The 25,809-nt window shown below is 51.4% G+C and overlaps 3 protein-coding genes across 3 annotated transcripts in view; 2 read left to right on the forward strand and 1 right to left on the reverse strand.

The window, feature by feature from the left end:
- Positions 1-9,701, forward strand: part of ODAD4 (outer dynein arm docking complex subunit 4) — a 47,636-nt gene extending 37,935 nt beyond the window's left edge. The window contains exons 10-12 of the mRNA XM_007942138.2: positions 2,698-2,798; positions 6,362-6,446; positions 9,214-9,701. Coding sequence (XP_007940329.1) covers positions 2,698-2,798; positions 6,362-6,446; positions 9,214-9,701 — 674 coding nt within the window. The remainder of the gene's footprint in view (positions 1-2,697; positions 2,799-6,361; positions 6,447-9,213) is intronic.
- Positions 9,702-13,301: 3,600 nt separating this feature from the next.
- On the forward strand, positions 13,302-18,199 carry LOC103198042 (2',3'-cyclic nucleotide 3' phosphodiesterase). The gene is made up of 3 exons (XM_007942139.1): positions 13,302-13,965; positions 16,198-16,337; positions 17,750-18,199. Exons 1-3 carry the CDS (start codon positions 13,353-13,355, stop codon positions 18,197-18,199), a joined length of 1,203 nt encoding a protein of 400 aa, XP_007940330.1. The 5' UTR covers positions 13,302-13,352.
- Positions 18,200-20,928: 2,729 nt separating this feature from the next.
- The window catches only part of DNAJC7 (DnaJ heat shock protein family (Hsp40) member C7), a 32,846-nt gene continuing 27,965 nt past the window's right edge, over positions 20,929-25,809 (reverse strand). The window contains exons 10-14 of the mRNA XM_007942140.2: positions 24,932-25,005; positions 24,436-24,582; positions 24,045-24,197; positions 21,378-21,440; positions 20,929-20,966 (exon numbers count right to left, since the gene is read on the reverse strand). Coding sequence (XP_007940331.1) covers positions 20,929-20,966; positions 21,378-21,440; positions 24,045-24,197; positions 24,436-24,582; positions 24,932-25,005 — 475 coding nt within the window. The remainder of the gene's footprint in view (positions 20,967-21,377; positions 21,441-24,044; positions 24,198-24,435; positions 24,583-24,931; positions 25,006-25,809) is intronic.

Genomic DNA, 25,809 nt, shown 5'->3' on the forward strand with positions numbered 1-25,809 from the left:
TCTGTTTCCGTTCTCACGGGGCGGGCTAACTGCCCTGAGAGGCAGCGCCTGGACAGTAGACGATGAAGCTTCAGCTTCCTGGGAGCCCCTCTGGCGCAGGCGGAGACCGGAGGCTGGGCCCGTAATGACGGGTGGCACACTTGGAGCATTCGCTCCATTCCCTCCCGACACTTGCGGAACCTGGAGAGGGTGGGGAGGTGGCAGAGGCGGAATCTGGTGAGGGTGGGGAGGTGGCAGAAGCGGCGGAGGGGCATAGGGGGGTGGAGATATGCTGCTTTCTAAATCCATCAGATCGAGGTCAACCTGAGAATTAGGTAAAACCGGTGGAACAGCTGCTTGGGACCCAGGTCGTCTGGGTTTCTCCTTCCCGCTAGTCCCAAGTGAGGATGTTAATACCTTAACAGAAGGTTTCGGAAGAAAAGGTTTTAGCTATGGGGGTGGATTAGTTACCATATCTTGCTACACTAAAATGTAAGAAAATTGGTCCGGGTGCTCATGTTGGGGGCCAGCTGCTTGAACTCGGTCGAAGACAGCTGCAATCGTTTTTTCATCCAGTGAGCCCTCCAGGGGCCACCCCACCTCAAGGGAAGGCTATTCTGAGGAGCAAAAAGTTATTAGTTTATTCTTCTTAATTATCACAGACAAACTAGATCCTCTGGTCTTAAACTCTGAAAAATGTTCAATCATCAGGGACAGAGGGGTAGTCTGTTTCTGTCCCATTTCAACTTTCTTCAAGAAAACACAGAACGAACAAAAGACAGTGGCTACACACCAAAACGGACAATACAAAATATCTGACGCTCAGAGACACCAAACCAGACAACACAGATACCCGATACCCAGAAGAGATCTCGTTCCTGCACCACAGATTGGAGGGTCCTCTCCCCTCCCCAGAAGTGGGCTGCTCTTACCAACAATGCCCAAAGCCTGCCTGTGAGCTGAGGAAGGGCACCTTCCCCCGCTCACCCAGCGCGTCCGCCAGTGCCCAGCCTTTCCTGATGGACTAGTGTCCTTACGCAAAGGACGTATCTAGTCCAGCCGGCTCCAGTTCCTGAAACTCTCCTACTGTCGTGGCAACTTCACTCGATCCGAATCCTCCTTTCCTGGCCAACGCACCAAATGTTGTGCTCAGGTTATGAAGGAGATGTTCGGAGAGGAATATGCTAATACACAACAATGCAAATGCAATAGGAAAATTTATTAGTTAACTTAAGTTAGGGTCTTTGCTCTTACCAGGTCAGTGGCTTAAGTAAAAGACCCCGTGCCCCGGTATTCTCACAAATTTATGGAACAATATGGGGAGGGGCAGCACCAGGGCAAGAGGGTACAGATGATTGGTTGTTGCTAAGGGATTTAGGGCAGTGATCTAAGATGTTGGGGGACGTAAAGAAACCCCCCGGCTCCAAAGTTCACTTAGGAAAATATTATCTAGGGAGGATGCGGCTCAGGTATGTGGGAGACTTTCAGGAGTCGAGCAAATCTCTGATACGTGCTGAATCCGGATGGCTTTTGTGATGCGTGCTGAGTTCGGAGGAAGTTCCTTGATACCTGCTGAGACTGGAGGGCAGATAAAGGCCCTAAAGAGTCCAAAAGTTCTGTTAGTAATGCTGACACTAAAAGGTTTCTGGTTAAAGATTTTCCTGGAGGCTACTAGAGCTCTCAGATTCACAGTGCCTCCAGCAGTGATGGGGAAACAGTACAGTCATGGAAAAGCATATTTATGGCTCAAAGATACATAGCTAGAAATGTATAGCTCTGTATATGCACAGAGCAGGGAAACGAAGAGGGAAACAGCCCCCACAATCAAGATGACGTCAGGTCACTCATTCAGTTGAGAACTGAAGAAACTGTCCGTAACGCTTGAGTCCCTTGAAGCAGCCTCGTGGCTGCTCTGCAGGCCTCCAGTGTCTGCATCCCCTGTCCCTGAATGAATCCTGAGACTGCCTTTGGTTTCAAATGCATATTTGGAAAAATATATAGTGCCCTTGTTTATCGTGACTCCACATATTTTCAAAGTGCACATTCGAACCTCTTTTTAAATGTAAGATAGCCTTGAAGTTTTGCTGATGAGCACAAAGCCCTCCTTCCCCATGGATCCCAAAGTAGCTCTTAGGAGGGTGTGACTCGTGGGTATACTCAGTTTTAAAACAAAGCCATGGTGTGTGAAGAACTGGGGTGTGGGGTTCCCAGTCCCTGGCTGGTGAGCATTTTTCTCCTTCCTTCTTGAAATTAAGTTCTCATAATGGGTGAAAAACAATCCACCAGTCAAAAGTCCCAGCTCCTCCAGGAACTGGCTTTGTGAGCTTGGCCGAGCCACTTCTTCACTGGTTCTGACGGCACAACGTGGGAGCTGAGGTTCCAGCCTGCCAGCCCATGATCGCAACCAGACCAGTAATGCTTTGGCCTGTGTGGTGGTTTGGAGGCCTGTGTGGTGGTTTGGAAGTGTGTGAACATTTAAAAAACAGGAATTGTCTCTTCTGGAACAATCTGAAGATGGGGCAGTACTGCTAGAGACAGTGTTATCTCCCCCGACACCATGCCTTCTTCATCTGACCTGAAATCCAAGGCCAGCTTCCCAGGTTCAGGTCGTCAGTGGTAGGTGGTGCCGAGTGGCACAGTGATGGCGCCCCTGACCCGAGTGGCTAAGCAGCGTCGTGCAATACTTAGTGTCACAGTCTGCCTATGCTTTCTCTCCAGTGAAGCTGAGAGACTTTGAGTCGGCCGTGGGCAATTTCGAGAAGGCCCTGGAGAGAGCGAAGATCGTCCATAACAACGAGGCGCAGCAGGCCATCATTAGCGTGAGCATGTCCCCCCGCTGGGCCTCGGGAGTGGGAGTCTGGGTGGGCAGTCAGCCAGCATAAGCACCAGCATCAGCCTTTCCACTCAGCAGGGCCACGGGGGTGGGGGCTGGGCACCGGCACCCTCAGCCTTCTCAGTTGGCCGTTCCACATTCACCGCTCACCAATGACAGGACACTTTCTAGGTGGGGCAGTGGCTTTCAAACGTTTGCTACTGCCATCAGCAGTAAAAACTCTTTTATATAGTATATATGTATTTTATATATTTATTTTATATAGTATATATGTATTTTTATTTAAAACAAACAGTAAAAAGAAAAAAAAACAGAAACATATTTTACAAAACAATTCTTACATCTACACTCATATTTTCTATATTATGTAGTTTTATTTAATGTTAGTTGAAACCTTCTCCACCAACTTTAGGCCTCCCAGTTTGAAAAACACACCTCTAGGAGACAAGAAGAAATACAGTCGCATTTCCTCACTCTCTTGCTTAAACCCTTCGTTGACTCCCTGGTGTCTGTTTTCCTGCTGGGAGGGAAGGCCTTAGGTAACCTCTCCCCGTGGGCCTCTCCAGCGCTCACAATGGTCAGTACCGCCCCCACCACCACTTGCACTCCAGCTAAAGCAGAGCTTCAGGGCTTCCTGTTGTTCCCTGAACAGGCTTACTTATGCCTCTGGGGTGTCCCTGCCTGGAATGTCCTTCTAAATGTCTCCTCCCACCTCCTTCACCTAATTCCCACTCAACCTTTAGGTTTCAGCTTCCATGTCACCTCTTTCAGGAGGCCTTCTCTGACTTACAGGCTGGGTGAGGCTCCCACACCCCGTATATGTCCCTGTCCACATCAAGCACTCTTACAATTGCCTAGACCTGCACCATTCAGAAAGGCAGCCACTAGTCACCTGTGGCTATCTGAAGTCAAATCAATTAAAAGTAAATGAAGTTCAAACTTCAGTCTCTTCGTCACACTAGCTACATTTCAAGTGCTCAGGAGCCACGTGTGGCTCAGGGGTAGCACCTAGTGCAGACACAGGACATTCCTACCATCGTAGAAAGATCTGTTGGACGGTGCTGGCTTAGACCTAAGCATCGTGAGGCAGAGACCGGAGGGGAAGCATGGGGAAGCTTGGAGAAGCTTTAGGCCCCCAGTACACCCAGAACCACTGCAGATGGTCAGACAGACCACCTTAGGACGGTCAGCCTGCTCATCTCCAGATGCACAGGCACCTACCACAGTCCTCGAACTGCCCCAGGTTGCTGCCCCAAAGCCCTTCCCGTGTAGAGATTCTGGAGTATGGTTGGACCCCAGCACACATCTGCCGGAGTGAATTAACAGAGCCCCTGCCCTCAGGGAACCTGCCACTGTGGTTGAGCGAGCCCAGGCTGGCATAATTAGCAAGCAGCATAGGCCCACAGCCTTGGGGACCAGACTAGAGATGCAGCAGGCCCTGGGGAAAGGGAGTGGGTTCCTGGGAAGGAGCACCCTGGGGATGCTCCAATCAGAGGTGGGCTTCATGCTGGGCTTCAAGGATAAGGACAGTGGGATTTGGCCAGGCCGGCCGAAAAGGGACAAGGGCACCAAAGTGTGAGAGCAAGTAGGGGAGCTCAAGGATCTGTGGGAGGCAGAACAAAGACCCTGGACCCAAAGGCCAGTGAGGTTCACTGTGGCCCCAGACAGTCAGCTGACCCGCTTGGACTGCAAGGGCTAAAATGGCCAAGAAGCAGCCTGACCAACTCGTCTTTTAGGAGGCGAGTTCGTGAGTGTGCTGGCCATGAGGACCTTGGTGAGGCTGACACTTTCCTAGACTGTGGAGAAACCGCTCCCAAGATCTGCCAACAAGTGGCAGTATAGCCTCTGCTGCCTCACCTCCCAGGGCGGCTCTGGCCTGTTGCATTGCAGTCTTTTTCATTCTGTTGAGGAGAGAGGGCTCCCTGTAATGCTGGCTTCCAGAGGAAAAGTGCTAACCTTTCCTGAAGGCCTGCCACGTGCTCCAGGATTCACATACGTGGCCTCTTCCATGCAGTCGCCCTGCAAATACCTGGAGAGAGACAGCATGGCAACTCAATTCTGCAAGTGTTTACCGAGCATGAGGCTGCTCTGGGCTACCCAGCACAAAGGTGACTGGACAGTGGTCCTGGCCCTCAGGAAGCCTGGTGTCAGCAGGAAGGCTAAGACAAAAGCACAAACCCCTGTTTATGATCTGTTGGACAAGGGACTAAAACCAGTCGGCTCAGACTCATGGTGACCCTTGTGTGTCACAGTGGAGCTGTGCTCCATAGGGGTCTCGATCATGGATTTTTTGGACGTAGATCATCAGACATTTCTTCCAAAGCACCACTGGGTAGACTTGAACCTCTAACCTTTTAGTTAGAAGCTGAGGATTTTAACTGTCTGTACCACCCAGGGACTCTGATAAGGGAGGAGGGGAGTTCAAAGGCAAGAGTCTTAGTGGGGAGGCAGGGCTGGAGCCTTCACCACCAGGAGGGTTTGAAGTCACCTTGACAACTGGACAGGAGCTTGAAGGGTTGAGAGGCTGCACAGGCCCCTACCCTCAGAGACTTCTCACAAGACTGGATCCTGACCCTTCACCCTGCAGGACTGGCACCTGCAGGCATCTTACGTGGTACAAGCCCACACTGGCAGAGCATGTTCAGGTCCTTCAGGGAATGTTTGCCAGTTGTCTCCTGGGGCTCTGCCCTGTGCTAATTGCTAGGAGGCAAAAGGCAGTGTCTGCCCCTAAGATGCTTCCAGGCTGAGGTCTAGCCCCTGTGGAATATGTCCTCGAGTTGGACACCCAGGCAGCCCTTTCTGAAGGCAGGCCAGCTCCCCCACCCCCACAGTGTGTTTCTGGGTCCCCTTGTTTGCTCCCTGCCTGGCTGAATGCTCAGCAGGCTTGAACCGCTTTTTTGCATTGGCTGGAGCCAAAAGCAGCTTTCAGAAAAAAGGTAGAAATTAGCAGATAGACATAACCCCAAACATATGCCTGTGCACAAGAGAAATGTATTAGCGCCCATTGCCGTAGAGTCGATTAGATTCTGACTCATAGTGACCCTCCCTTTGGATTTCTGAGGTGGTAAATCTTTATGGAAGTAGGTTGCCCAGTCTTGCTTCCACGGAGTGGCTGGTGGGTTTACACCACCAACCTTCTGGTTAGCAGTCAGATGCCTTAGGCACTGTGCCACCAGAGCACATCGTTCATATGCTTAAAATGATGTTGTTGTGTGCCGTCAAGTCAACCCCGGCTCATAGCGAGCCCTCCTTGGGTTTCCAGGGTGGTATCACTACGGAAGTAGATTGCCCAACCTTCCTTCCGAGGAGTGACTCATGGGTTTGAACCACAAGCCTTCTGGTTAGCAGTCAAGTGCCTTAGGCACTATGCTACCAGAGCTCCTAACTGCATAGAAAGGATAATCCTAAATCAATAAGTATCAATTAACCTCAGAGCGGGAGGGCTTCAGAGGAGCCTCAAAGGAAACTGAGGGTGGGCAGGGTTAAAGCAGGGCCCTGCCTTCTGGGACTGGGCTTAAGAGAGTTCACTGCTCCCTCTGCCACCCACAGGCCTTGGACGATGCCAACAAGGGCATCATTGAAGAGCTGAAGAAAACTAACTACAGGGAGAGACTCAAGCAAAAGAGAGAGAAAGGTGAGCTCCGGGAACCGGAACAAAGCCACTGCGGTTTCTCCCTCATCTTCTCTTCGGTCTGTCCCAGCGACGCTTTCCAGCAGCTTCTCCTGGCCAGGAGCCTGTGTGTGTGTGGGGGGGGGGGGCCCACCCCACCCCATCCCACCCCACTCCACCCCTGAGCCTCCGGATTTCAGCGCTGCCCCAGCCCTTCTGGGCAGCACCCTTGTTCCCTGGAGCAGGGCAGACAGGGAGAAGGTCTAGCCAGAGATTTGAACCCAGGCCGTCTGACTGGAGAGCCCACTCATTTAGTCCTTCAGTTAATTCATCTAACATTCTTGGGAAGTGCTTGTCATATGCCAGGAAGGTGTTAGATTCTGGGGAGGCAGAGGATCTCTCCACCCCGCAGGGGGAAAGAGCAGCAATGGGCTTCCCGCTGTCCTAAGTGCTGTTGTCCGATTGGAAATGCAGCGCTCCAGAGTGCGCATAAAGGAGCACTGGGTTTCTGAGGAGATAGGGAGAGAGGAAGAATCCTGGAGTTCATCAGGTGAGAGGTGGAAGCGAGAGGGTGGCAGGGAACAACAGGAGCAAAGACACAGGCATGACAGTAGCTTACACTTTTGGAGCCAAGGCATGTGCCAAGTTAAGTACCAGGCAGAAATGACCTCATTCAGAACCCACTACCTGAGGAGGTGTTGTTGTTGTTGTTGTTATGCCCTGACTCATAGGGACCCCTCCTTGGGTTTCTGAGGCAGTATCACTACAGAAGTAGGATTGCCCAACCTTCCTTCCGAGGAGTGGCTGGTGGGTTTGAACCGCCAGCCTTCTGGTTAGCAGTCAAGTGCCTTAGGCACTATGCTACCAGAGCTCCTCCCTGAGGGGTAGGTACTGTTTTAGGGAGAAATGGAGGCTGAGCCAGCGAGGTGGACTCACTGCCACGGCCCACAGACAGGAAGGGGTGGGGCTGGCCTTGAGCCAAGATGGCTGAGCGCAGCCCGCTCTCTTCTCCACTGGGTGGCGCTGCTCTGCGACTAGCAGAGGGAAAAACCCGCCGGTGAGTCGATTCCGACCCTTAGCCACCTTATAGGGCAGAGTAGAACTGCCTCACAGGGTTTCGAAGGCTACACTCTTTATGGAAGGTGACTGCCCCATCTTTTTGTTGTGAAACAGCTGGTGGGTTCAAATGGCCGACCTTTTGGTTGGCAGCTGAGCGCTTTAACCACTGTGCCCCCAGGGTTCCTTAGCAGAGGATCGGGCAGGTGAAAAACAGAAAACTGTTCAGTACAGATTTTGTAAACACAGGTAAACCGGTGCTTACCTGGCTTACTAGGTACTCTGCCCCTGTGAGGAATTACAAATTTGGAAACAATTTGATTCTGTAGGAAGGTGCTGTGGAGTTGGGAGAGAGACAGATGCAGCAGCCATACCAAAGCAGAATCTTTGATGTGGTGAAAAAATGGGAAATTGTTCACCACAGATTAGTATACAAGCTCAATAAGCCCCTGCTTACCTTACTTATAGAGTAATCCGACACTGGGTGTGGGTGTGGGTGTGGGCGTGGTTGTGCAGTGCAGAGGCGGCTCGGTCTGGTTTTGCCTGACAGCCATGCTCCCACTGCTGGTCTGGCCTTATTGTTCTTCCTCACAGGACTCTAGGAAGTGAGTAGACCAGCAGGCCCCATATCAAGTGGGTGTCAAGGTGCCCTGGCATCTCCCAGCCCACAAAGTGGAAGGGGTGAGGGCAGGGGAGGCAGGCAGTTGCAAACCCACCCCACCAAAGTCAGCAGAGAAGGGCCGCAGAGGAACGTAACTGCTGTTCCACTCAGTGCTTCCTGTATGCCAGGCATCCTCTTAAGGGCTTTATATGCGTGGACTCATTCTCCCAGCGACAGTATGAAATAAATATAGTGGCTTGATTTTACAGAGAAGACACAAAGGTAGAGATTAAAGGTCTCACGGTGGTTTTCATCTGACTTGGAGCAATAGATGGGAAGAGAGACAGCAGGGAAATAGCTGATGCTCCAAGCATCTCCCCTGGGGCAGGCCATTCCTTTTGGAAGGTGTCTTCCCAAAAACTCAGGAAGGCCCTGCAGCCTTCAGAACAGCAGGAGGCAGCATTGCATATGTTTTCACCTGGGAATGGCTGCCTTTATCCTGTGGTGAACCCTCTTCAGAGCCATCTTAGAGACCAGGAGCTTCCAGGAAGAGAATGTGGGGGGAGACTCAGGAGGGGACTGCTGATTTTCTTCTGTAAATGCTAAAAGCAAGGAGCAGGGATACCTTTAGTTGTAAGTAGTCCCCCAGCTGCTAGCAGCCTGCTCAGACGTTCACAGGCGACCTCCCAACAAAGAAGGAAGGCACTTCCCAGGGACAACAAGAAAAGTCTTGTAGGGAAAAGAGAATGGGCTCCAGGGTCAGTCTGTTCTACGCTCAGATTCTGACTCTGCCATTCATTTACTTGCATGGCGCCCACTGGGTGTCATTCCAATCAACTTCAGGTCCCTTGACCGTCAAACTGGCTCACAGGCACTGGGTAGCACTATGATGACTGAATGGTGTAACCTGCCCAGCACCTCACCTGATGCCTGGAACAGGGGTGGTGCTCAGTAGAGGGTGGTTCCCTTCCTCTCTTTTTTGGAAGGTGTGCTGTCCGCCACCAATTTACAGAGCGGCAAACGTAGCCACTCTCAGGGTCTTTTTCTCAGAAGCACAGTCCTCCATAGGCTGGGGACTCACCCAGGCTCAAAGATAAACTTTGATCTTCCCTCTTCTTCTCCCCACCCCCCCAGAAGAGGCCATGGAGTTGGATGGTGCCTCAATGAAGGCAAAGAGATTTAATGAGAAGGAAATGAAACGAGTGAAGGAAGAACCTGAGAAGGTGATGAAGCGGTGGGAGAGAGAGCATACTGAGACAGATGACGAGATGTCCAAGGAAGACCTAACGAGCATAGCATATGGGCGGGAAGAGAGCAGACAGAGACCAGATGCCTCCAACAGCAGCTCCTTCAGAACAGGACTGGGAGAGATGGAAAGCGATTTGGAAGAAGTTGGCCAAAGACTGCCTGCGGAATTAGACAGAAGAGAATCAACCAAAATTTATAGGAAGTCTTCAGAAGAAATAGGCCCCACGCTCTCAGCAGGATTAAGCAGAAGTGAATCGGAAGAAAACAAACTTTCAGAACTAGGCAGAAGTGAGTCGAAAGAACTGGAAGAGTTAGAGGTGGGAAACACAGAAGATTCTGAAGAGATGGAAAAAGAAGAAAAGGAAGATGAATGAAGCCTTAACGGGCATTAGGATCAGAAGGCTGGAGGTCACAGGGATGATGGGGATCTTATTAAACTAGATTTTCAAGCTGAGATTTGTCTTTAATAGAAAGAAATGGGGGCCTGGGCCCTGCTGGTCACCTCTGCCTTTGCCTGTCACCGTTTTCCCTTAAAATACATTATCTTTTACTCTTACTAACCCTGAGTTTATCATTTTGCCTTCTCACCCCCATCCAGTCTCAGAAGAGCCTTAGAGAATGAATCAGTGATTCCTGTGGGTGTGGGTACCACTTTCCAAGTAGAACTGTTGTCCCAAAATCCCAAACAAGGCCCGACCAAAAGGGTAACCAAGGTGTGAAACGTAGCCCTCTCCACCAGACCTGTCCTACGACGTCATGGGAGAAAAGGGCGTTTCGGAATGTTTTCAGGAGGGTGAAGAAACAGGTGAGTTCCAAAGAACCAGGGAAGCTTAACTAGAGGAAGAAAGAGGATTTGGGCAAAGCCATGTATCTGCCCAGCCACCGGCCATTGGTTGATTTGGCTAAGTTCCTGCTGTGTGCAGGACACTGTGGGAGACTTTATGGAAGAAGTGATGAGACAGGCAATAGAGGAGGAGGCTGACTTATAAACCTCTAAGCCTTCAGAATGAAATGAATCCTGGGACTGATAAGGGACCACTGTGCTCTAGGATTCCAGGGAAAAAGATGGCACCTTCTGAAGAAAGGAGGCTGAGCCTGGGAGTCGAGGCACCAGCTGGAGTCAAGTTCTCCAAGCTTGTTTACTCATCTGTAAGGGTACCTGCCTTGGGCCGGTGTGAAAATTAAATGAGTGTTTAGCATAGCACTGAAAACCAAACAAACTCACTGCCTCCAGTCGCTTTTGACTCATAGTGACTCCTCCGTGGATTTCCAAGGCGGTATCTCTACAGGAGTAGAATGCCCACCTTTCATTCAGAGCGGTGTCTGGTGTGTTTGAACCACCAGCCTTCTGGTTAGCAGTCAAATGCCTTAGGCACTACGCCACCAGAGCTCCACAATACTTGGCACATAGCAAACTTGAAAACTGAACCAAGGGTTGAGTGGCTTCGCAGAGGAGGTGGCGACTGAGCAGCAGGCTTTAGAGACTGAGTCAGGATTCCAATCCATTCTCTGCCCCTTTGGTTCTGTCTCCAGTCCTTAGAAGGGTTGGGGTTGCGGCTGACTTTAGGCTGGGGTAAAACGGGAGGAGGGTGAGGTGAGGTAAGCTTCCGGCCAAAATTGAAAGCGAAACACCAAACCAGTTGCCACAGAATTATTCTGATTCATGGCGACCCCATGTGTTTGTTTCACAGTAGAACTGAGCTCCACAGGGTTTCAATGGCTATGCTCTTTCAGAAAGTGTTTGCTCAAGTTGCCTCTGCGTGGACCTTTCCCTTAGTAGCCAAGTGTTTAACCATTTGCCCCACCCAGGGACTTAAGGGGGCGCCAAAACACTCACTGATCAAGATAATATTTTTAATGCAACTATCCATGATGCATAACATTTTAAGGACATCTCGACTTGTCCTTGCACGATCCCGCCTCACTGCCTCACTGCCTCATCCTAACTTTGCCCTTGGTCTGGAGGTTCATTAACAAGCCGGAGGAAAAAAAGAGGTCAAACGAGCTCTCTGGTCGCCGCGGGTCGTCAAGCGCTTGCGTAGGTTCACCGCTCTGAGCAACTGAAGACCCACGGTCTTCCTCCTGGCGCCGAGCCGTGCTACGTTTCGATTGTGCAGCGCCGGCGCGCAGAGCGGCCGGACCGCCCCCTACCGCCTGCCCCGCCCCCCGGAGTATGTAAACCGGTCTGGGCTTTGGTCGCGTCACCGCTCCATTCCCGTGTCCCTCCGCGCAGGCGGGTGGCCCCGGAGAGCGAGTGCCTGCAAAGGCGGCGGCCGCGGCGCCCCTTCCTCATCATGGTGAGCCGGGGGCGGGTGAAAGGCCGGGAGGGGAGGGAGAGGACTGGGCCGAGCAGATGCGTAGCGCCGTAACGGAAACCAGAGTATTTTGGGGTTATTGGGTGGAAGTGGCATGCAAATGAGAATCGAGCTTCCGGAGTTGAGTTCCAGCTTTCTTGGGAACCAAGTGCAGTCCTACGGTAAGGGAGAAGCGGGGAGATTTGGGGAATGTGAGGGTTGGAGGAGGAAAGCGATGGGGGGACCTAGATGGCGTGTGGGCCTGACCAGGAGAGTACGATGGGGACCCTGGCCTGGTTCCGACCCCCGTGCTGGCCCACCCTCGCGCAGCCATTCCTGGTCTTCCCCTCTCTTAGGGCCTCTCTGCTAATACCATATGCCAACTAAGAGGCCTTCAGGGAGGTGGAGCCAGTTTGGAAGAGAAGATGGGTTTATGGGGTTCCGTTGTCACTTGTGGCTTTTAGCAGATAGGAAAACAAGTGGCTCAGAGAGGTGCTGGGGACACACAACAAAGTGATGGGCAGAGCTGGCCCCTGAACGCAGGTGCCTGTGCCGTCCAGTTCTAGGACAGGCACAAAGACCACAACTTTGTGGGGGGCAGAGAGAGGGCAGGAGGAGGTGGCAGGCGTGATGAATGAGGTCCTTTGTCCAAACTCTCCTGCCCTGCCCCCCACCAGCCCTTCTGTGGGACCATTGTCCCCCCATCCCAGACAAGAGAGTATTATCTGTTCCTGCCATTGTTGGGGGCAGGGAGGCAGTCTTTCAGTAACCAACCCCCCATATACACTCTGAACCAGGGCAGCTGAGTCTCTGCTTGAATAGAGAAACCCCGCCCCCAAAGAGGACATCCTTAATAGTTGCCAAGAATATAAAAATTGGGGCCAGGCCCCAGAACCACAGGCGCCAGACCCTCCCTTGCATGCACTTCAGCAGGTCTTTAGAGGTGGCGGCAGTGGGTTGATCTTTGAGGTACCGCTCTAGCTGGAGGGAAGCAAGGGTGTAGTTACCCTCAGGGGAGCTTCCCTCTCCATCCTCCACACCAGGAGTAGAAAGATACTACCAGGCACTGAAAAATCCAAAACCAAACTCACTGCCATTGAGTCGATTCCGACTCATAGTGACCCCCTTTGGGTTCCCAGGGCAGTAAATCTTTAGAGAAGTAGATTGCCCAGTCTTACTTCTGCAGAGTGGCTGGTGGGTTTGAACCGCCAACCTTCTGATTAGCAGTCAAATGCCTTAGGCACTGTGCCACCAGAGCACCTTGCAGGGGACAAAAAGAGGGGCATAATTTTTTCTCAGTTGCCATCCAGGCTTCTCTGACTCATGGTGAACTGTGCTATGTAGGGTTTTCGGGGGCTGTAGCTTTTTGTTGGTTTTCTCCAGAAGTAGATTGCCAGGCCTTCCCAGGTGCCTTTAGGTGGACTTGAATTTCCAACCTTTTGTTAGCAGCTGAACATGCTAACTGTTTATACCACCCAGGGACTCTGAGGGACAGGGTAGGCCCTAGAAAAGTCTTATCACTCCACCACTTGGGAAGGCACTTTGAATCCCAGAAATGCTTGTAAACCAGAGCGTGGGAAGCCAGGTTAGAACTGGGCCAGAGAAAAGGGGCAAGGCTGGTGGGGTGGCTGCTGGTGACCTGGGCTGACGTCTGTTCTTCCCTTCCTCACCCAGAATAGAGGCTTCTCCCGAAAGAGCCACACTTTTCTGCCTAAGATCTTCTTCCGCAAAATGTCATCCTCCGGGGCCAAGGACAGGCCTGAGCTGCAGTTTCCCTTCCTACTAGATGAGGACACAGTGGCCACGCTACAGGAGTGCAAGACACTCTTCATCCTGCGTGGCCTGCCAGGAAGCGGCAAGTCCACGCTGGCACGTGTCATCGTGGATAGGTACCATGACGGCACCAAGATGGTGTCTGCTGACACCTACAAGATTAAGCCTGGCGCTCGCGGAGCTACCTCCGAGGAGTACAAGCGGCTAGACGAGGAGCTGGCCACCTACTGTCGCCGGGACACCAGAGTGCTAGTGCTGGATGACACCAACCATGAGCCGGAGCGGCTGGAACAGCTCTTTGAAATGGCTGACCAGTACCAGTACCAGGTGGTGCTGGTGGAGCCCAAGACGGCGTGGCGGCTGGACTGTGCCCAGCTCAAGGAGAAGAACCAGTGGCAGCTGTCAGCCGATGAGCTCAAGAAGCTAAAGCCAGGGCTGGAAAAGGACTTCCTGCCACTCTACTTCGGCTGGTTCCTGACCAAGAAGAGTTCGGAGAGCCTCCGCAAAGCCGGCCAGACCTTCCTGGAAGAGCTGGGGAACCACAAGGCTTTTAAGAAGGAGCTTCCACACTGTAGGTGGCAGGGCTGGGGCGGGGGCTGAGCAGAAAGCTAGGCCCCTCAACTGTGAACCCTGTTCTCTAGCCCAGCACCTACTAGGTGCTAGGTGCTGTGTGGACAGGACTATTGTTCCTAAAGGACTATGGGCCAAGTGGGGAAGGCAGGCAGATGGGGGTTCCCTGGTAGCAGGCAGGAGCAAGTCGGCACTGACCAGCGGTGGCCTTGGGGGATGGCGGCATGGTGGAAATGTGTGGGCTGGTGCCTCCTGGAGCACCTGCCCTCCTGCACCTTTCCTCCCTGCACTCTTCTCCCCTCTCCCAGCCTGGGTCTGGACCACTGTCCCTGCCTCAGAAGTGGGAAAAACAAATTACTGTCACAACAGGAAATGTGTCACCATGAGATAGAACCTTGAAAAATCCACTCCAGTGTTTTAAAAATCATTTTAAGCAGAACCATTTTCTAACACAACATATTACATGACACCCTACAGTGTAAACAAAATGCTAAGGAGGACTGCTCTGACTTCTCTGGGGATGGTTCCCAGACCCTGGGCTACCTGCCCTCCTCTGGACCCCCAGTGTACCTCCGTGGCATCCCCGGGCTCCAGGGAAAGAGTCTGAACTTGAGCCCAAACCTCACGTTTTGCAGACAGGGAAACAGGCCTGTGGGATTTGCCCAGAGCCACCAAGCATGGAACCCTAGATTCTAGACTCAGCAGGGGCCTGCATTCTGGGTTGGGGCCAGGTTCTTTCCTAGCTAGGGCTATGTGCACCAGTGAGAGGGTTGGTTTGGGCTAAGGAAGGTCCCTGGTGGCCCTCATTCTCCTACTGGGGCCTCTTGGAGCTCTGCCACCTACTATGCCTTTAACCTGTTTCCAGTTCCCCAAATTTTAGATGCTGTTTGTATTTGAACTTTCCCTACCTGTGTTTATATTAGCTTGTATGGCTCAGAGGCAGATAATTTGTGCCTAAGTCCTCAGATAGGAGCTCTGGTGGCGCTAGGGTTAAAGCATTGGGCTGCTAAACAAAAGCTTGGCAGTTGGAACCCACCAGCCACTCGATGAGAGGATGAGGTAGTCTGCTTCCATAAAGATTTACAGCCTTGGAAACCCTATGGGGCAGATCTTCTCAGTCCTACCGTGTCATCATGAGTCAGAATTGACTCAGTGGCAGTGGGTTAAGTCCTTAGGTAACTCTCTTCCCAGCTCCTTAAGCATGAGCTACTGGAAGACCAGGGAACCTAGGTGCCTGCAGGACACTGGACAGAAGTGAACTTGTACATGTGAATAGCTCCAGAGAAAAGCCCCTGAGAGGCCGGGTTACTGGTCAGAGCTGGTGGCTCTGCCTTGGGAAGGAATAGCCTCTTGAAGCTGCTTTTATCATTAAAAAATGCAGTCCTTTTCTGCCTGGGATATAGCAGGAGAAACGTGATGGGACAAGAACAAGGCCTGCTCGGGGTAGATGTCCTCCTCTCTGGAGAGTGGGGGATGTCTTTGCAGGGACTCAACTCAGGCATAACAGGAAAAGCCTCCAAAGACAGTCACAGGCTTGGAGTCTGGAAATTGAGATCCCATACTCCAAATCTCAGTGACCACAGGCCACATGATGCTACCCCCTTAGGTTCCAAGACTTTTCCTGCACCAGGCCCATTGTATGCTCTCATCCACAAACAGCCTTGCAAGCTATGTGTTACAGAGGCCATGTAACTTGTCATCTAGATGGGCCCCAGGTGAAACAGGACACTAATAGTTACCTGGGTGGTCCTGGGCAAACCGGGCATGTGGTCAGCCCAGTTGCTGCATATGACAGAGGGCGTGGACTACTTGCCCCAGGTCAGACAGTTGTCCAGTGGCAGGGCTGGGATGCTAATGGTGTTCTTTCTAGCTGTGCGCTTTCTGTTGTACCGCCATGTTCCCAACCCTCTTGTTTTTTGTTCTATTCCACCACTTTTTATAACTTGCTGGTCAGTCTCAGAGTCCTGTGGCCTATACTGCCTACACCCCAAGTGTCCGTGAGAGTTTTCAGGTCTGGGGAAGCAATGCAAATACCTACATTAAAAAAAAACAGGGAAAACTTAAACGCTGTGCATGTGCTGTTAGACCACCTAACGAATGAATGAATGTCTGATGTGCACTTTCTTCCCTCTGGGCCTCCACAGTCTTGGTGATGGGTGTTGGAATGGCCTCAGTGGGAAGTTGGCCTCACGGCCCCACCTCCCTACTCTTGACTACCACTCTCTCCCTGCAGTTGTCTCTGGGGATGAGCCCAGGGAGAAGATGGACCTGGTCACCTACTTCGGGAAGAGACCACCAGGAGTGCTGCACTGCACAACCAAGTTCTGCGATTATGGGAAGGCGGCCGGGGCAGATGAGTACGCACAGCAGGACGTGAGTTCTCCCTAGGGATGCAGCAGACGTGGGGAGGGTGCACAGGGAGGGGCGCGGGGTCGCCTGGAGATGGGTGCCGGTGCAAGGCAGGGCCCCGCCGGAGCCCAGACAGCAGCTCAAGGACAACTGCACCCCTTCCCTCCAGCTCCCCCCTTCCCAGGCACAACCACAGAAACCTCTGGTTGCCTTTTATGGAGCCAGCCAGACAGTATTGCCTGCCCACAAGTCCCTTTCCTTCTGCAGATTCATGGAGAATGCTGGTCTGCAGCAGGCTACTGCTCCAGCCTCTCCGAGCCTGTATTCCAAAAGCTTTGGCCCCCAGGGAGTCTGGTGCTTAAAAGTTCCTGTCCCAGGTCTAAGACCTGGCTTTGCCCAAGTCAAGGGAGTGCTGTGGGACACTAAAGCTTATCGGCTTAGGGCTACCAGGCTTCTTCCCACCACACAGTCAGTATCCTGTGCCTATAGCTACTGAGCGTGAGTCTTCGACACCAGGTGTGTTGCCCAGATATATATGCATGGTTTGGTCTCCAGTCTCCTTCAACGTCACCTTTAATGAGGCCTCCTTCCCTGACCTCCCAGACCTTTTCTGCCTGGGTTCACAAAACTAATTACTTGTTTATTGGTGGTTTCCTCTCACTGGAATGGAAGTTCCCTGAGGACCAGGGATTTTGGTTTTGTTCACTGCTGTATTACTTTCCACTACCATTTCTAACCGTCCGTTCATTCAGCAATATTTGTCGAGCATCTGTGACATGGCAGACGCTGTTGGGACTAAGAATTAGGAGCAAAAAGCGATAAATCCCATCTCTCTCAGATGAGAGAGGTCTTTTCAAAGAATCCGATGCGTAGTCAGATATAAACCAAAGTGTGCACGGTGGGCTGTGATTGAGGGCATTCAGGGTTCATCTCATCCTGTCCTCCTGCCCGCCTCCCTGCCTGCCTGTATCCCTCCTGGCTTCCACTAGTAGCATTAACAAGGGTTCCTGGTTTGCATCTCATGTTATTCTAAGCTCCTCTACTCCTTTAATCCTCACACTAACTCTGAAGTAGTTTCTAGTACTATCCCTCTTTACAGGTGAATAAGCCAAGACACACAGACATTAAACAACTTGCTCAAAACCAAGCAGCAGTTAAGTGGTGCATTTGGTTTTGAACTCAGGTATCCAGCTTTTGACCTCTGCTCTCTCTGAGCACCTTTGTCTACCTTCAACAGCGTAGTGGGAAGAGACCCTCTAGCCCACAGGAGCTCAGCACAGGCGTCCATGGCTAGTGTGCCTTTAAGCACGACTTCTGTCCAGTGCTCACTCCTGTTAGACTCCCTGTTCTCGCCTGTGGAGTGGGCCACCCTCTGTCAGCTGTCCATGTCTCGAGGGACACCTCTAGCTGCTTGGTGCCCTTTCTTATCTTCCCAGGTGGTGAAGAAATCGTATGGCAAGGCCTTCAAGCTAGTCATCTCAGCTCTCTTTGTGACACCCAAGACAACTGGAGCCCGGGTGGAGTTAAGTGAGCAGGAGCTGCCGTTGTGGCCGAATGATGTGGACAGGCTGTCACCCTCTGACAGCCTGCCTCGGGGGAGCCGCGCACACATCACCCTGGGCTGTGCGAGTGAAGTGGAAGCCGTGCAGACGGGCCTTGACCTCCTGGAGATTGTGAAGCAGGAGAAGGGGGGCAACCGAGGCGAGGAGGTGGGTGAGCTACACCGGGGCAAGCTCTACTCCTTGGGCAGTGGGCGCTGGGTGCTGAGCCTGGCCAAGAAGATGGAGGTCAAGGCCATTTTCACGGGATACTACGGGAAGGGCAAACCTGTGCCTACACACAGCAGCCGGAAGGGGGGTGCCCTGCAGTCCTGCACCATCATCTGAGTGCCCTCGCCACCAGGTGCCCCTCGCTCCAGCAGGGGAGGGGGAGGGGGGACAGGGAGACATCCCTCTGCTTCATTTAAAAATTTTTTTTTTTTTTTTTTACTCAAAGTTAACCTACCTGTAACTTTTTAAAAACTTGTAAAATAACTGCTTTTCTCTCCCTGCCCACCCTCTTCCTCTCTAACACTCAAGGCCTCAACACAAGGGGGGTGGAGGGTAGGTAGGCACCATTCAGGAACCTGGGCCAAACCCAGAGAGGCCAAGCTGGGCCTGGAGCCACAGCCAGAACTCTTGAGCCCTGCTTCCAGTTACTGGTTAGCCCAGCCCCTGCCCTCAGCTCTGCTGCTCTGCCAACGCTGGGCTGGTGGAGAGGGACACCTGAGCGCTACAGATACCCTGCTGCCTGGTGGCAAAAGGCGGTGGGGCTGGGAGTGGTGACACTGCCATAGAAAAGGGGGACCCCTGGGCTTTGGTCCCTTTCTTAATCAGCACAGCCCCAGGCAGGCAGGGGCTATTTACCAGGGTAGAAAAAGGGGTTTACCTCCCACCTTTGGTCCTCCTTCACACCTTAACTAGGTAACAGTTTGATAACTAGGGAAGAAAACAGTAAGAAGCAGGAGCCATGTCTCTGCTGGCTGACTTCACTGCAGGAAGGGGATGGGCCTGCCTGCCTTCCCCCGTGGCGGGGGTCTACCAAGGGGTGGACATATCGAGGCCAGCCCAGTCCATAGGTGGGAATGCTGTCTGCCCAGCCCATCTTGCCTCCATGGTGCCTCTGGAGGCCTCGTGCCTCCTCTAAAGGGGGTTGGTGGGTACCAAAAAAGCCAATGGAGTGGGGTCCTGGCTGTTCTGGGCCCAGCCCACCTGTTTCTTTGGGAAGGGATTTTTAACACTGCTCCATGTGCTGTGGTTCCTGGTGCCCCCCACTGCCCCCTGCTCAATAACAGCCTTGCTAATCAGGTTGTTACTCAACAGAAGTACGTGGGATTTAAGTTACTGTCCTGGCTTTGCTCAACTTTAGCACCTTGTAAGACTGATAATGAAATAAATCGTGTTAATTCTAGCTGTGTGCAGTCTCTCTCCCCTTCTGTGCCCAGCTAGGTCTTCCCTGGGGCTCTGGCTACGTGTATTAGGACTGGCTTTGTCCCACAGCCTGGGGCCATCGGTCCTGTCTCCCCACTGCTGACTGGGCACAGCTGTGGTGAGGTTGGGCAGTTGAACAGTGTTGGCTTTCATGAGGAGGCAGAAAAAAAGAGAGGCTAGGCTTAGAATCACCAGGAGGTGGGGGCTGGCTGGGTGTGAGGGATGTGGAGCCCAACGCTGCTCATCCCTCTATTAACCAGTGTAAGGGGCCTGGAGAGCTCTGGTGGCCTAGCCCTATCCAATCAGACTTCCCAAGACTCAAGAGTTCCTAGTTAGGAAGGCCATTGGCCACCTCAGGTCAGTGCTACTTCAAATAGAAGGGAGGAACTGAGTTTCAAGAGTCCTTCCAGGCCAGCAAGGCTTGGCTGGCCAAAAATGAGACTTCCCAGGCCTAATGCAGTCATTTCACCAGGGCCTTGCCATCAAAGGGAACTCTGGTGGCGTAGTGCCTAAAGCATTTGACTGCTAACCAGAAGGCTAGAGGTTCAAACCCACCAGCCACTCCCCAGAAGGAAGGTTGGGCAATCTACTTCCGTAGTGATACCGCCTCAGAAACCCAAGGAGGGGTCGCTGTGAGTCGGAGCCGACTTGACAGCAGTGAGTTTGGTTTTTTTGCCATCAAAAGGCAAGACTGGGAAGAAGGGGAGAGGGGCTGTTTTGCCTAACAAAGTACCAGAAATGTAAGCTTCAGCCAGAGCTTCAAATGCTTCTGCCTAGAGCTCCTGAGAACGTATCCAAACACTGAGCTTGACCTGAACAGCAGGGCCTGCACTACAGCTTCCTTCCCCAGCTTGCCTCTTCATGAAGGGAAACTTGTGGCCAACGCAATGGCATTGACTAGTAAGAATGGTGTTTCCAGTTACGGGAGTCTGATGTCTGTGACCACATCCCTGGGCTCAGGAGTTGCCCATCCCAATTTGAAAACAGCTGGGGAGGCAAGATTTCACCCTCCTCTTACTCAGTGTAGCGCACAGCTGGCAGCAGGAACGATGGGCGTCTGTGCCTAGGTCAACCCAGCCTAATGCTTTGCACCAGCTGTTTTCTCAACCAGTGCCCGTGTCCAGCACCCGGCCGGGCGCAGCAGCACCCTCAGGGCCTGCTCAGCACCCATGCTTAACAAGTTTGGGAGAGGCAGCTGCACTTGACCTGCCACCAGATTCTGGGTGCATGCCCCTATGGGGTGCTCTGCTGAGTCTCAAGTCCACGCCAGGATCAGACATCCATGCTTATTAGGGCTTGGCTCTGGCCCACTGTGGAGGGACACAAAGCCAGAGCAAAGGGCCAGAAAGGGTCAAAACATTTTATTCTCTTCATTTTTTCTTCTTTTTTAATAAAGTTAAACAGTACAACAAAAATTCACAAGCTGCCTCCCTATCCACCCCCCGCCTCCCGCCCCTACCCAAGTCTTCGGTGCTGGCTCCCTTTCCTTCACCCCACTCACACGGACAGAGGTATCCAACTGAGAAAATGAAACTGCTCTAAGTACACGGAGACATGATGAAGGGAGGCGTCGAACTGTGTCCATATTCAAGGTCAAACTGAGCAAGTCTGCATTTTCTGGGGTCTGGATGGCTGGTTTCCTTTCATTAGCCAAACTGAAAAAAGAAATTCCCTGGACCAGATGCTAGAAGGGAAAAGAAGGGCTTGTTAGCTGGCTCTCGATTTTCCAGGGGTGATCACTTTTCAAACCAAGTGTTGATGACGTGAAGTCTTCCCTCAAGCATAAACAACGGGGTGAGGGCACGTGCCTGCCGCTTCTGGCCATGGCATTCTAGCAGAGTAGCTCTGGCAGCAGGCAGCTTGACGACACCTCCCCGCCCCTCAGAGGGGCGGTACCAACGGTCCCAAGGCAAGGTGCAGCTGGGCATCGCCCCTCCTCCAGCCTCAGCTAAGTCCACACTGAGTGGGTGGATGTTGTGCTCGGTAAGAATTCCGCTGCCTCCACTCATGGGACCCTCTGACTCCCAGAGAGCTGCCTACTGAGTAGTCTGTGTCCACTACGATCTGGGGACTTGAAAGCAGCAGGTATACCCACCTTCAAAGCTGAAGCCCCCAGGACCACCGAAGAACGCCTTGAAGATATTGTTTGCGTCAAAATCTGGAGCAGAGCAAGTAACACGAAAGGAAGAAAAGGACAACAAACTTAGAAGTACTTGAGGAACTTAACCGTGACCCGAAGAATGGATCTCTAAACCCTTCCCAGACAGTATCACTTCACTCCTTTCCCAACGTTTCAGACTAGAGGTGAGTACATCAGTCCCACCTCATGTAAACGTTATCACTTGATCCCACTACTAGGATACACTCCTTTCTTCCAAATGTGGTCCCAAAGCAATGCTTTCCTTACTTAAATCTGGTTCACTGTGCCTTCTCAACAACTGGGATGCCATCTGCACTCACAGATAGAAAACTTTGTAAATTTTCAAATCTTTTGTTTTTTTTGCCCCCACTTTTCTGTTGCCCTATAATGTTGGGGCTGTTACTGAAAAGGCTAAAATTACTAAAATGATACCAAGAATAAATGACAAGACCAATGATTTACTGCATCTGTCCGAGTCCATGTCTATTGCTCTGTTTAGATTTTAAGCCAAAAAAAAAAAAAAGCCATAGTTTATTAAGCACCTGAGCCAAAAACCAAACTTACTGCCACAGTCGCTTCTGACGCATAGCGATGCTACAGGACACAGCAGACCTGCCCCCTAGGGTTTCTAAGGCTCCAAACTGTTATGGAAGCACACAGCCATATCTTTCTCCTATGGAGCGGTAGGTGGGTTCAAACCACCATCCTTTCAGTTGGCAGCTGAGCACTTAACGACTGTGCCACTGGGCTCCTCTATTAAACATCTACTAGCATCTAAGCACCAATTGTGGTGCTGGTTACATTGCATTTAATCTAACAGCAATTTGTGAAAGGATGTATTCCTGATTTACACAAGACATGTACAGATGTTTAAGTAACTAGCCTAAGATCACATGGCTAGTAACAGCAGAACTGAAAATTTCAACTTAGATTGGACCCCAGTGCTGTGCCTTTTTACCAGCTGTTTACCACAGCCCCACCTGCTCCCCTGATCTGCACAGCAGCTGACCACACAGGCCCACTGTGTTCACAAGTGAACGCCTCTCGGCCTGCATTTCTGCTCACCTCCCTGGGTCCCACGTGCTGAAGGAATGGCCCCATCGAGTCAGTCAGCTATCTATGCCAAAGCCACTCTAAACTTAAGTCCTCCTGACACAGTCAGCAACCTATTCCTGTTATGTTTACCACCTAGCTCCTAATTGTGCCTTCAATCCTTTCCTATCTTCTGTCATCATCTTTCTACCTGTTTATCCTCTTTCAACCCCTCCAGCTCCCCTCTCTTCACTGCCATCACAAATGTATTATCACAAATACATTTCTGGAGCCCAAATCTGGTCCACAGCTCCCCTACTTCAAATCTTTCAATAGCTTCTGATGGCTTACAGTAGCTGTTTTCAACTGCTAGGGAGCACAACATATTTCTTAGTAAACCTAGGTTTATTACATAGACTGTAGAAGACTAAGGGTTATGTATCATCAATCTTATTTTAAACTAACTGATTTTCTTAATGGGGGAGAAAGAGTAACATTCAAGAGAGTTGCCTAAGGACCAGGTTTGCTGGTCTGATAGAGCCTGGTGGAATCCCTGAGACTATGGCCCCTAACTGCCCTTCAGGTCTAGAACTGAACCCACACCTGTGGCTTCCAGCCAAGCAAAAGACCAGGCATAGGTGGTAAACATTTACCTGAGGTAAATATAGTCCTTGGAGAGAATAATCATGGGAGAAAGAAGGGCTGCTTATGCACAGGGAGACAGCTCAGGGGGCAGGGGTGCATGGAGGGATGGACTGTCGGGAGGAAGTGGGAGGGGAGCTGTTGCATTGTGGTGAATTGTGGTCAATGTCATGAGACAAAGTGTATGTGAACTGCTGTATGGAAAGTGAATTTGCTCTGTAAATTTTCACCCAACATAATTTAAAAAAAAGATAGTGGCCCGAGAACCATGCAAAGTCCAGGTCCTCTTATCTTGCTCTGGCTGGGCCCACAATGAGCAAAACACCGATGACGACCAAGATTTCTTCCATTCTAAGTCTCTGGGAAATTAAAATCTGTGAAGGCTTACAGAGGTAAGTTGACATATTAGTCAACATACACTTTGCCCTGAGGAAAAAAAGTTCAGCCAATAGGATAAAGCTCATATTCCTGTAGACCTTTAGGGCTTCTGTGGTGGGATCCAGCTCCTCCTGCCTCATGTCTCACCACTGACCTCCCCCTAGCACTCTACCTATCCTCCCATACGGAGCTGCCTGCAGTCCCCAAAAGGTACCAGGTGCTGCCACCCTCAAGCCTTCCCTTCCTAGTGTTACCACAGAACCTCTCTACTGTCCACTCTGCGCCTTATACCCCTGCCACACTGCCCGGCATCTGACTCCATGGCTATTGGTCACTCTAGGCCAGGGGTGAAATTTGGCCTGTGGGCTCCTCAACCTGCTTGAGTCATCGCTGCATCTCTGGCACCAGGGACAGCACCTCACACAGTACAAGTGCTCAGGAAATTTCACCTGGCAGACCACTGACTAGTACCAGCTGGTTACCTATATATACTTCCCTTGGGAACATCTCTGGGTAGAATTCTAACATTCTACAGCCCTTGGTCATCCCAGGCTGTTCCCGCCAACTCACCACCCATGTTCATGCCCTCTTCGTCCAGGTCCTGCCCACTGTCATAGCGAGTCTTCTTCTTGGGATCCGAGAGGATAGTAAAGGCTTCTCCAACTTCCTTGAACTTTTTCTCCTCCTCTTTCTGAACTTCAGCACTGGCTCCGCTGTGTCGATCTGGGGAAGGGTGTGGGAGAGTGCAGATGAAATCAGAAGCTCAAGAAAACAAAGTTTAAGAAAAAGGCCACTTTATGTCTGATTTTAGAACTGGGTGCTTCCCCAAACCTGGAGACTACAGGGTTTAACCTTATTCCTGGCTGAAGCACCTCTCTAAGGCTGTCATTCTAGGCTGGGTTTGGCAAAAGGCCTGCCCTGCTTGCTTGCTTCCCCGGCCACTCCCCCTGACCCACTCTACCTGGATGGTGCATCAAAGCCCGCTTCCGATAAGCTTTCTTGATCTCGTCTTCAGAGGCGTTCTTGTCCACTCCCAGAATCTTGTAGTAATCTTTCCTCTTACTCTTCTTTAGTTCCAGCTGTGCATTTTTTAGAAGTTGTTTGTGTTCTAGAGTGAGACATCTGATGTCAGTGGACAAGTCTGATTCTGGCTTCCCTTCCTGGGTCTCAGCCCAGCTGCCTTGGAGTTACACCCTTACTAACCACACCAGGGGCATTAATGGTGCTTTCTTCTTCAGGTTAAAAAAAGCTTACTCAGCCCCAGAACACACAAGAAGTGAACGGGACAGAGAGCATCTGGAACCAGAAAATAGCTGGCATCTGTTTACTTCTCTCTGGCTGTTAATCCAATAAGCCCTAGGTATATCCCTGATCCCTGAACCAAACAACTCTTATGTCCAGCCTTAGGGCCTATTATAAGTAAGACAACACAGTTCCCTGATCTCAAACTGCTTTACCTTTTGTTTTCTCCGTCTGATATACTTTTTCATAGTCACGGACTGCTTCTTCATACTGTTCCGTGTCCATGTAACTGAGAAGGAAATACAGGTTAGTACTGTGCTCAAACACAATGCAATGGCCTTCAGTATTACTCTGGGGGAAGAGGCATGGCTCAAGCAAGACACACACTTCTGCCAAGATGCCTTACCCAATAGGACCCCTTAGTCTAGCACTAAGAGAAATACTTAGCTACTAATTCTCAAGGAATAAAAGCAAACAGACCTCATGGCATTTCAACCCATCCAGCAAAGTGATGCTTTGATATGAGTGGAAAGCAATTAAGGGGAGAAAATTCCTTGTGATTTGACACAGACATCTGGACTGCTTGAGGAAGGCCTGTGTGAAGGCACCTAGGTGATTACTTGGGAATGAAATAAACGAGAAAAATGATCAAGTGGAATTTGGATAGGAAAGCACCTACAATGCCATATACATGCAGGGCAGGCTCCAAACCGGGGCCAAAGTGAGGTTAGTGAGCCACAAGGAGATCAATCAACAGCTCAAGGTGGTAGCTGGCAAATGCTTCCACTTAGACCAATCAGTCTGAGAAACAGGTAAGAAAGACAGAAAACGAGATTCCCAACCCAGGCTTGCTGCCATTTCAGTAGCACAGAAAGAGGGGCCCCTGGCCCAGAGAAGACTCTGCTTAATGGGCAGACCACCAGACTTTTAAGTTTTTCTTCCACAGAATCAAGTGGCGTTTTCCATGTCAGGTGCCAAGACGGGCCTAGCAATCAGACTGGTTGCAGTTCCAAGGCAGATGCCGTCAGCTGGGGAGTGGGAGGTGGCCCTGCAGCACAGCTGGTTGCTGTACAACGGATTCCATTTTCTGCAC

The sequence above is a fragment of the Orycteropus afer genome, unplaced genomic scaffold (assembly GCF_000298275.1).
Source record: "Orycteropus afer afer isolate SDZICR_OR568_19922 unplaced genomic scaffold, OryAfe1.0 scaffold00085, whole genome shotgun sequence".
In the NCBI taxonomy this organism is placed as follows: Eukaryota; Metazoa; Chordata; class Mammalia; order Tubulidentata; family Orycteropodidae; genus Orycteropus; species Orycteropus afer.

Excerpts from the sequence above, each read along its gene's own strand:
- LOC103198042 (XM_007942139.1), top strand. The coding sequence starts at position 13,353 with ATGTCATCCTCCGGGGCCAAGGACAGGCCTGAGCTGCAGTTTCCCTTC. Across the intron at positions 13,966-16,197 it reads TAAGAAGGAGCTTCCACACT|TTGTCTCTGGGGATGAGCCC; the intron begins GTAGGTGGCAGG and ends CTCTCCCTGCAG. Across the intron at positions 16,338-17,749 it reads ATGAGTACGCACAGCAGGAC|GTGGTGAAGAAATCGTATGG; the intron begins GTGAGTTCTCCC and ends TTATCTTCCCAG.